Source organism: Penaeus monodon, chromosome 11 (assembly GCF_015228065.2).
Source record: "Penaeus monodon isolate SGIC_2016 chromosome 11, NSTDA_Pmon_1, whole genome shotgun sequence".
Classification (NCBI taxonomy): domain Eukaryota; kingdom Metazoa; phylum Arthropoda; class Malacostraca; order Decapoda; family Penaeidae; genus Penaeus; species Penaeus monodon.
In genome coordinates, this window is record NC_051396.1 from 50,106,931 (window position 1) to 50,119,430 (window position 12,500).

At 31.8% G+C, this 12,500-nt stretch overlaps 1 protein-coding gene across 1 annotated transcript in view; it reads right to left on the bottom strand.

Annotated features, from left to right (window-relative positions):
• LOC119579052 (E3 ubiquitin-protein ligase SH3RF1-like) overlaps window positions 1-12,500 on the bottom strand; it is a 51,532-nt gene that overhangs the window by 38,561 nt on the left and 471 nt on the right. The window contains exons 2-5 of the mRNA XM_037926779.1: window positions 7,537-7,717; window positions 6,249-6,782; window positions 4,183-4,241; window positions 2,814-2,928 (exon numbers count right to left, since the gene is read on the bottom strand). Coding sequence (XP_037782707.1) covers window positions 2,814-2,928; window positions 4,183-4,241; window positions 6,249-6,782; window positions 7,537-7,671 — 843 coding nt within the window. The 5' untranslated portion in view covers window positions 7,672-7,717. The remainder of the gene's footprint in view (window positions 1-2,813; window positions 2,929-4,182; window positions 4,242-6,248; window positions 6,783-7,536; window positions 7,718-12,500) is intronic.

Consider the following 12,500-nt stretch of genomic DNA (forward strand, 5'->3'; position numbering starts at 1 on the left):
TCTGTATACATTTATAATGGAATATTTTCTAAGTGGTTTGTATGTGTGTGTCTAATTGGGTAATTGTGTGTGTGTAAGTTTGTATGCGTGTGTTTTTTGTTGTGTGTTTGTCTGAGTATGTAATTGTGAGTGTGAAAATCTAAGCGTTCAACTCTGTACATGTGTAAGTGGGTAATTGTGTGTGCAAGTGTGTGTATGTATAAAAGCGTATGTATTTGTGTGTGTGTGTGTGTGTGAGAGAGTCTGTGTATCTGTGTGTTCGTGTGGGTGGAAATCTGTGCATGTAAGTCTATGTGTGTGCCTTTAACCCATAATTGACGGGTAGCATTCAAAGTGGCCTGGGCCTCGCTGCCGGGGGCTTATATTGTCGCCCGAGCATGCGCGACCACTCATCCCAAATACCAGCATCCCATTCCGTTTCTTCGTAATACTACGAAGATATGTTGTATTTTCAATTTTCATTATTTTTTACAGTCTCTACTTGCCAAACTTCCTGATAAATCGAGACTGAAGGGTATTTTTGTTGTTATATAGACTCCATAGTTGATCATTATTCGGTCTATAGTCCGAATAAAATAAGCAGTGTGGCATCATGTAGTTGAAATTGTCGGTTTGTTGCATTTTTTTTGTTTGTTGCATGGTAAAAATGAGAAAGTGTTAGAACCGACTTAATCACACTTTCACTGGCAAAAAAATAATCTTTTGCCGTGATTGTAACAAATAAAAACTCATGGCATGTCCATGCATACTCTATGGCATGTGCATACGTGCCCCCGGCAGATGGTCCCGCCATGCCATGGCATGTACGTACATGCCACCCGTCGGCAATGGGTTAAGTTGGATGGTGATGGGGATGACTGTCATGGCAGAAACGCTGGTTTCTAGGCATTTGCATAAAATTTTATTACTATTATTTTTTATTTGTGCCTCTTGACAAGAGGCAAGAGTTTTCTTGCTGATGATATCAGGTCACGTGACTGTGATGCCACGATCACGAGGCCATAACTTAATGTCATATGATTGTGACGTCATATCACAGCATGGTCATGAGACCGTGATGTTGTCATTTGGATTTCGTGGCATTTCACAAGACACATTATGTGATTTTCACATTTGTCATGCATCGATATCATGTGATTTTCCACGCCCTTTTGGGCACCGCCTACAAAAAATACTGTAAAAGGGTCAGCATGTCTTGCCAGCTTTCTGTCGTTTGTTCTCATAGGCCTTGGTCTTCCCCTGCCATCTGATTTCATGGTTTCAAAGAAAAGGTGGTGGTGGATGACCTAAGGAATTCAACTTCCAGGGGTCTTCCTTGTCTGGAATGCACCTGATCCTCTCCTCTTCCTGTTCTACCATTCCTCTGACGAGAAATGCGTGGAGTCAGACAAGAAGTTCATGCCAACGACAAAGCAGCACAAGACAAGAGGATCATTCTGGTGAGTTTTCTTCCGTCATTTAATGTTTAAAACAAACCACCTGACTCCTACTGTATAATGACTTATGTTTCTACATAGTTTAACTATTTTTATGGAAAATTTGTATTTTTTCCATATTCTTTTACAGACCCTTACGTTACCCATGGTGACAATTCCGACTGGGAGGATAGTGGCTTGGAGGATGAGTCTGAACTATCCGACTCCCACCAGAGGATGACTTTGTGCCACTGAACAAAACGTCAATTGACTCTGATGAGAATCTTGCTGAGTATGTCAGATGTTGCTGGGATTGTAATGCCCCCGGTGCCTCCTCCTTTGACTGGAGAATGAGGGAGAATGATCCATGGCACTTTGACTTCACTGCAGCTCTTGGGGTCAAAGTTCCTGACCTGGATGCTGCTTCAAGGCCAGAAGAGGTCTTCAGTAAGTTTCTGACGGAGGAACTTCTGGAAAAGACTGCTCAGGAAACGAACTGGTAAGCACATCAAATAATGTTACTCATTTCCACATTCGGAAATATTAATTTACAATGTCTAATGGTCTGCCTCTTGCAAACTATTTTTTTGTAAGGTCAGTTCTCTTTCTCTAGCAGATATGTTGCACAGAATTCAAGGACACCCTCCGCCCACATGAAAGGATACCTCAGTGCAGGAGCTTCATGAGTACCTTGGCCTGCAGGATTGCAGTCAAAGTGGCACAAAGAGGCACTTTCGGTCTTGTGACCCACTGATGTCGTCTGCGATCTTCCCGCAGACAATGTCACATGACAGGTTCAACACCCTCATGTTGGTGCTGAACTTAGCCGACAACAAAACCAACCATCCCGTATGGGATGTTTTCAAACATTTTCATCCCAAACAAGACCATTTCGAGGGGCACCACCAGGCACTAAAGCACTTTCTGCTCCTGCTGATGGCACCACTTTCCAGGACCACATCAGGGGACACACCCTTCTGCAGGTAGAGGAGGAGTACCTTCTGCTAGAGAATGAAGGAGAAGAGGAAGGTGACGAAGATAATATGCAAGATCTTTGGGGTCTCCCTGTGCCCTCCTCTTGCTTCAGGGAATTCCACAATAAAGTTTTAACAAATTTTCGCAAACCGCCCACCCGAGTGAGCTGAAACTTCTTGAGGAGAGCGGAAAGGGTAGATAAAAGCCAGTACTTGCTGGAATGAGTGCCACACGGTGAATTCTAACACCGTCAATGATGGGTTAAAAGAACACATTTCTGTAGTGGGGGTTAATAGAACATTATATTCTGTAACTATATTTTAGTAAAATGGTCTCAACATCTTAATTAAACCTACCATTAGCAATGCATATCATATGAATCGTTTCTTACCAATACGAACAATACAATTTGCAATGATTTACCTGCACATAAGATGCTGGAAAGAAGCCAATCTGACCACCTAACTCTCCCTGGTACCAGTTGGCATCTATCTTCTTGCGGAGAATAATCACATCTCCCTTCTTGAAGCTGAGATCCCTGGAAGAAAACAAACAAGGTTTTGAGAGATTGAGGATGAGAGGGAGGGAGGGAGGGAGGGAGGGAGGGAGGGAGGGGGAGGGAGGAAGAGAGAGACAGAAAAAGAGAGGAGAGTAAGAGAAACAGAAAGATACAAAGAGAGAAACATACAAAGAGAAAGAGAGAGCCAGAGAGAGAGAGAGATACAAAGAAATAGATAAATTGATAAATACATTGATACAAGGGAAGGGCGAGAGAGATACAAAGAAGTAGATAAATAGACAGACAGAGAAGAGAGAAAGATAAAAAGAGAGTGAGGGGGAGGGGAGAGAGAGAGAGAAAGAGAGAGAGAGAGAGAGAGAGAGAGAGAGAGAGAGAGAGAGAGAGAGAGAGAGAGAGAGAGAGAGAGAGAGAGAGAGAGAGAGAGAGAGAGAGAAAAACAAATAATCATCAAATTAACCAACACTAATTCATTCAACCTATGGTTATCGCACTGATATCAAGATGATGCACAGTACATATCATGCCCACTATGAATTTGGTTACCAATTTTGCTTACTCAAATGGATACACAAAGAGCTTAGTACCGTAGAGTTAACGATTACCCCTAATTAATTGTATCTGTTTATTTTTTCCCTTGAGCTCTTTATTTCCTAATGCTACTAGTGCTGATAACATCATTATAATAATTCCAATGTCAATAACAATAATAACAAAAACAAAAATGATAGTAGTAGCATTAGAAATAAAGAAGAAAATTCAAGTAACATGGATATCAGGTGGGGTTGGGTAGGCCTACTTATTGACTCCTTGGTAACTAGGTGCTTGTAGAGCCATCTGTGTGTAAGCCAAATTTATAAAACCAAGCAACAGTGGACAGTGCTGCTACCCAGCACCAATGGGTTAAAACAATCCTAACAAACTTGATCCAAAACACCCCAATCATTATCAAATATCTTCATCTTTAATCTCACTATATCTGCAAAACCATAGAAAATGTAAGACCTAATTATCCCACTGACCTACAGATAAGAAATCATATTATTAGGATACTATCATCAATGAAAAGGCACTGGCAATCATAGTCAGTCCCAACATGTACTTAGAAATTTACATTGAAGCATTTATTTGAATAAAGCAAGTATAAAAAAGAAAAAAAAAAATAGAAGCCGAAGTGAAGGGAAAAATTCCAGATAAGAAGAACATATCTGCATGACTGTCACTTTTTACAACAGATTATGACAAGCAAACTGTAACATGACTGCAAACACTTACCTGGACTCTTTCCTTTCATAGTTGTACAGGGCTTTTGCACATGGCTGTAGAGTTGATGGCTGAAATCAGAGATCCAGTGAAAATTGAACAAAGTCACTTCACAGATGCAGTGTCTCTCTCCTCCTCATCAATGTGGTCTTCGTCTTAAAACTTCTTTTGTTATTATTAACCTTTCATATTTATCCAACCTTGTTTACTTTTTCTATGTGTAATTGTGTCCTTCCTCATTGACAAGGGGTAATTCTCAATGAGTACAGGACACCTATTATAATCAATCTTCCCTGCATTTATCTTTTTAATGTGTCAAACCTGTCATACAACCACTGCACAGTGCACATTAAGCAGGTTTATATTATCTATCTGAGATAAACATGGTGATATACAAATATCATAAAAACGTAAATCTTGACATCAAATTTATGGATCTTTTCATATCAAAGGTCTTTTCTAATGATATTAACATTAATCTATAATTCTAGTACAATTTTACAATCTGAAAACTTTGAAAGCTAAAATGCCAATGAACTATACCATCACGTTCTCAAAATTCATGTTATCCTTTAATTACTCGGCATTGTTGCATGAACACCTTCTGCAATAAAGCACACTAACAGTCAAAGCCTATGATGTCTGCCTCTTTATATTTCGGTTCTCTTTCCAGTGCAAGGCTGCTGCCACATTTCAGCTTGGATGCGCAATATGTGTTCTTTATAAGTGTTAATGCCTGAGATTTATACTTTTTAATTATTATCATTTCATTTTATCCAATTTTCTTTTATTGATAATAAATTGTGTCTCAGCAAAACTGAATCATAGTAAGTAAAAACACCTAGGTTAAGAATACATCATAATATGTATATGTATAAATATGTATATGTATGTGTATATATATATATATATATATATATATATATATATATATATATATATATATATATATATATATATATACACATACATATATATCTATATACATAAATATTATATATATATATATATATATATAATATAATATATATATATATATATATATGTTATATATATATGTATATATATATTATATATATGATATAAGATATATATAATGATAATATATATGTATATATATACTGATTATATATATGTTATATATATGTATATATAAATATATATATATATATATATATAATATATATATATATACATATGTATATATATACATATGTATATATATACATATGTATATATATATATATATATATATATATATATATATATATATTTTTTTTTTTTTTTTTTTTTTTTTTTTTTTTTTTTTTTTCTTTTCTTTTCTTTTCTTTTTTAACATGCTCAAAACAACCTAAAAGGATGGAATGATAATACAGATTTCTTAAAAAGTATTAATATACAAGTGTAAGTTCATAACTTTTCCTTTTTGAGTTCTATAAAATCTTAAAATATCGTATATATTCCAAGAAATAAAATTTTCTTGGTTCAAAATAGCTATATACTTTAAGTGTTCTAAGAAAAAAGTATGAAATCAAATCTTTCCAATATCAATATAATGATAATAAAGAAATAACACAAAAAACAAAAAATGCTTGAATTGAAGAGGAACATTTCAGCAGGTTCACTTAAACCACTATATCAAGTAACATTTAATTCTACTTCAAAATCATAACATCAGGGGAAATCTGAGAAGAAAATATAAATGTAAATATCCTTAATAATAAAAGATGATAAGAGTATTACCTACACTGCTCTCCTGATATTACTTCCTGCCAGCCCACTATTTACACACAAAAATAAGAAGGGCGTCAGCAAACATAGCGTGCGCTTTATTCTACACAGTGATTTCAGTGAAAGCCTGTTGAGAGGTATTAATGGAGATTTCAAGTCCTATGGGACCCCAAATATGTCACATGTATTTTGGGTTTGAGTGGTGAGCAATAACAAAAACCTTATAATTCTAATAACTTATGTATGGTATTTGTAATAAGTCCTTTCCTTTCAAGAAGGTAGTTATATAAGAGTCCATAATATCCTGGCTAAAAAGACATCTACATGTAAACCTTGAGAATACTTACCAGTCTGTGATGAGCTACATTAGGCAAGGAGGATGACTGAGTAGCAGGAGATGCTGCTGAGGTAGAGACTCCCAGTGTTGAAGAGTTACTGAGACCCTGAAGTGGGGGACAACTGGACAAGCCCAGGCCTCCTGGGTTACCCCCCGCCAAGCCTCCATACCCAGCACTAACAACGCTGTTCCCTCCATACGACTCCCCGGCTCCAGTGCCTCCTCCAGTGAAACCGACCAAGCGTCCTCCTGAAGATGGCAGTGCCTCCGAGGCAGTGTGGAAAGGTCCCGAGAAGGGCGTGGAGGAGGACGAGTTGTAATGTTGCAGGGATGGAGGAGGTGGAGCTTGAGTGAGAGGTGGACCATCAAAGGGGTCTGCTCTCCCTGGAGGCTGGCCATGAGTGGGGCCTGTATGGGACACCTTTGCAGGCTCTTTGAGAGTAGCACTTCTCATGCTCTCTAGGATCCGCATCAGCAAGATATTTGGTGGAAGTTCGTCCACCGGCACCTCTACTAGCACACGACATTCTGGGCATCTTAGTTCCTGAGAAATAAACACATGATATATAAATATGTATGTATAGTATATGTATGTATATATGTATCTATATATATGTATGTATATATGTGTTTGTGTATATATATGTATATATATGTATATATGTATTATATATGTATATATATGGTATATATGTATATATGTATATATGTATATATGTATATATATATGTATATGTATATATGTATATATATGTGTATATATATATATATATATATATATATATATATATATATAACATAGAAGAATCCCATTTCTGCATAGGTTGTTCTTGTTATATATTTCTGATCTCAACATTACTTAAATATCCATGTCCTTCTTCAGACCTGGGAATTGAAGTGTTTTTTTACAGATACTGTAACACAGAACATTATATTAAAGATTGAGGTAATAAGAGAAATTCAAGAATAACCTCATTTTCTGTTAACATGAGAGCAAAAGAAAGATGCTTTCACTTTGTGAAGTTATTCCCCAAGACCTATGAAGAGCCTCTTCATATACAAAGTTACTACAGACGCCCATTTTTTCATTTTAATATAAAAGATATTTGAAAAAAATCACTATATGAAGTAAATCATATTTTTCTGGATGTATACAGATGTATGCACAACTCCATGTGTATGATGTATGTGCATTAATGTGAATACAATAAATAGAATAATAAAAATGTGCATATATAACCTATAAAGATATGCATATATCTATCTATCTATCAAATACATGCATAAAGAATGCTCACCTTCAGATTCTGAACAATGTCGAGGAGGCATCTTCTGCAGAAGGTGTGCTGGCAAGGAAGGACCCTGGAAGAGGAATCCAACTGTTCCAGGCAAACGGAGCACTCAAGGACATCACTCAGCAACCACTGCTCCATCCTCGCTCCTGAAGGCTGCTCAAACTTACATCCTCATTTGTCTTATCTGTCAAGTTTATTGGAAGAAGTCCAAGAGTTACTGAGCTAATCCTTACAAACATGACACAAACATGTAATGAACATTCAGGCCTACAAACACAAGAACTATAATCTAATAATAGTTACAGCAAGTACAATAATTATATCATCCATTATCCCCCACAACACTCATGTTAATGAAGGAAATCAATAGAAATAACTAATAATAACAATGACAAAAGATGGCACTGAGTATGGCAGACACAAGAGAAATAAACATGGTATAAAATAATTGTTAATAAAAGGAAAAAGTGATTCCAGGAACATTCAGTCCTAATAACCATTTTCATCTTCAGTAATAATAGTATCAAAAATAATACACAAGGTTAATAGTGATGATGAAAATAATAAAAAACATAAAAATGATGATAATGATAACGACAATAATATTAATTCATCATTTGATATGATCCAGATGGTAACAGACAGTTTTCCTTGCATAGATTTCATGGTTATTTTTAAATATTTTCCTAATAATTAATTTTCTGTAATACACCCTGTGCTGCTAGTCAGGGTGGGTAGCATTATGATCCTGAGAAAGGAAATAGTGTCCTTCGAGGAGCTGGCACTCTTGCAGTCATGGCTCACAGGTGGTATATTCCACACTTATTTTCTGATGGAAATAAAGCCTTCCTAGATGCCCACTGAGTCTAATCACTCCCCAAGAACTTCGTGACTCATGGCAAGTCATTCCTGTCACTCGAGACTTCAGCCAATTTTTTTGTAACGGCATACTCCCCTCCCCCCAGTCCTCAGTTAAAATGTTCCATGATAGAATATTTCTATCTCCCTTGCCCTCTGTCAAACTTTCCCAAGACAGCATAGTCCCATCACCTAGGCCTCGGTAAACTATTTTCATGACTACAGTTTCTCTCCACCCCCAGCCTTCAGCCAATTTTTTTTTTCCAGAATAATCACATCACCTGGATCCAAAGGATTAATCATTTTCACTTTAGTAATGATGGTAATCATAATAATAATAACAACAATACCATTACAAAAAAACATACTACCAGTTATTATTCTAAATGGAGGGTGGTCAGTTTACTTGACTCTGATAGTCTAAGTCAAGGTTGTTTATTAGTGAAAGCAATGCTGGGGAATGTTATAAATCTAGTTCTCATCTTTACACATACATTGATGTTTGTGAGCTGCTTCAGATATTATGATACTTCTAAATCCTAAATCTGACACAAGTGCATCAGTTCACTGGTTTATCAATTCAACAGCTATTCACCACGATGCACTTCTTATCTGTCCCTATATTTTGGGATGGACAAAACCATTAACTATCATTCCAGAAATGTACCATCTCTTGTTTTATTTCTGGCTGAGAAAATATTTGAAAAATCACCAAACAGCAGCAAAACTAAGGGCATGAAATGGAGTGAAATGTGACAAAGTGTGATGAACTGGAAATCATTCTCTATATGTCTAACTGAAAAGCAACCAGTATATTTATCATTAGAAACAATAATGGCAGTAATTAAGTATTGATAACAATAAATACTTAATTAATGATGATGATAGTTATAATAATAATGATAGTAATAATAATGGTATTATAAATGTTATTATTAGTAGTAGTAGTATTAATTATTATTACTATTATAAATGTTAATATTAATGTTACTGTTATTATCATTTTCATAATATATGTTATCATTACAATTACTATTATTATTTTTATTACTACTGTTATTGTTATAGTTGTTAATGTTGCTGTAACTGCTAGTATTGTTATCTGGTTATGTTTGTTCTGACAATGATAAAGTTTTATGTCAATATTATAATGGTAGTAATAATAATTGTAATAACAACAACAAAATCAACAATGATAAGTAAAAATAATGATAATGATGATGATAATAAAATATAATACAGATAGTAATAGTAATAATGATGATCATAACAGCAATAACTTTATCAATAACAACAATAACATTATCAATAATAACAATAATAACAACAACAATAACAGTAACACCAATAACAACAATAATACCAATAACAATCAAAATAATAATAATAATAATCATAACAACAACAATAATAATAACAATAACAACAATAATAATAATGATAATGAAAAGGATATTAAGAAAATGATAACAATGACTTAAATAGATGATGGCAATGCTGATGGTGCTACTCTTCCTGATAATCATCATGATAATCATGATGACGATGATGGTTATCATCATTACTATTATCATTATCCTTATTATCATCATTACCATTATTTTTTTTTAATTATATTATAATTTTCTTGTTCTCTTTTCATTATCATTATAGTCTTTATCATAATTACAACCACCAGTATTACTATTACTATCATTATTATCATTATTGTTACTACTATTATCATTATCATTATTTCTATTATCATCATTGTTGTCTTTGTTGTTGTTGTTGACATCAATATTATTATTACTATTATTACCATTGTAATATCATCACTGATTAATATTATCATTATCAATGCCAAAAATAATCATAATAACAAAAACAGTGACAAAAACAACAACAATAACAAAATTAGTAATAGTAATAATAACAATCATTATGATAATGATAACAATAACACCAATTAATATATATATATATATATATATATATATATATATATATATATATATATATATATATATATTATTACTACTAATGATGACACTACTAGTACTGCTATAATAATAATATCACCAATAACAACATTATCATTATTACTTCATTAATATCATTATTCTTATCATCATCATCAGTATTGGTTAATTAAGTATTAATTGTTATCACTACCATTATTGTTTCTACTAAATATACCGGTGTTTTCTTTCTGTATCATGTTCCTCTTATTCCTTCTTTCGATTACGACAATAATAATAATAATTACTACTAGCTACTACTATTACTACTATTAATAACAATAACAATAACAAGAATAATAACAACAATACCATCATTATCATCATTATGATTATGATTATTATTATTACTATTATTATGATTATTATAATTACTATTATTACTATCATTATCATCATCATCATCATCATTATTATTATCATTATTGTCATTATTTTATCATTATTATTATTACCATTATATTTTTATCAACATCATTATCATTATCAATATAATAATAAAAATAACAATAATTATTAATACTACTACTATCATCATCATCATCATCATTACTTTATTTTATATTATTATCATTATCATAATTATAATAATTATCAATATCTTCATTCCTTATTTAATGAATAAGTTTGTTGTTATTATCATTCTCACTATTGATGATATATTGCCATTACTTTTACAAATACAAACAATAATCATAACTATGAAAATAGCAGTAATAACATGCAACAACAATAATAACAGTAATAAACAAAAACAGTAATAGTAGTAGTTTTGGTTATATCATTATTGGCATAATAGTAATAATAATAATAAAAATAATAATAATAATAATAATAATAATAATAATAATAATAATAATAACAATAATAATAATAAAAAATAACAACAACAACAACAATAATGATAATAATAACAACTATAATAACAATAACAATGACACTGATAAAAATAACGATACTAATAATAAAAATAATAATGTTGACGACAACAATAACAACAACAATAATAATAAAAATAAAAATAGCAACAACAAAACAATAAAAATAATAATAATAATAAAAACAATACTAATAATAATAAAAACAACAATAATAATAATAATAATAATAATAATAATAATAATAATAATAATGACAATAACTAATAACAATAATAACACCTATTAAAGAACAATAATAACAACAACAACAACAACAATGATGATGATGATGATAAAAACAATAAAAAAAAAAGACAATAATAATAATAACAGTAATAAAATAATAATAATAATAATAATAATATTGATAATAATAATAATAATAATAATAATAATAATAATAATAATAATTACAAAACAAAAAAAAAAAAAAAAAAAAAAAAACAAATAAAACAAGAATAATAATAATAACTAATAATTGAATAATAATCCATGATAAAAAGATACATAATAATAAACACAATAATAATAATAATAATATTAGTGATAATGTAAAAATCCTTATTTGTAACAATTATAGTAACTATAATAAAATAATAATAATACATAATCTAATTATACAAATATTTAAAAAGTCAACCTCCAATCAGCAAAAATAAAAATAAATAATTATAATATCAATTAAGAATTATTTTTTAAAGGTAATACTAACATCTATGTGAACACTATTAATCCTAAGTTTTACTATTTATCAGAACAAAAATAAAAATAATAAAAAATTAATACTATTCAACACTCAGATCCATTATCATGTTATTATACAAACCTATCATATTGTTAAATTATGAACTCTAATGCAGTTTTTTATGATTTACCTCATTCTCATCACACAATTACTAATTAATATCTTCCTACACTGATACATATTCTTGTTTACACTCTATCAGGTCCGCAATTTTCCATGTTTTTTCACAAATGACAATAAGCACTTTCAAAATTTTGATACATTACATGACATTTACTGAAAATTCATGAATTATGTATACTACAAAGTATCATGATTATATCTTTCCTGGCATATCAGTACTAATTGTAAGGGAACCAGTGGCACATGAACACTTCTCCTTCAGGTTGTTCTGGAAATACAAAATCTTTGACTTCAGTATACAGGAGTTACTGCAAAACTGCA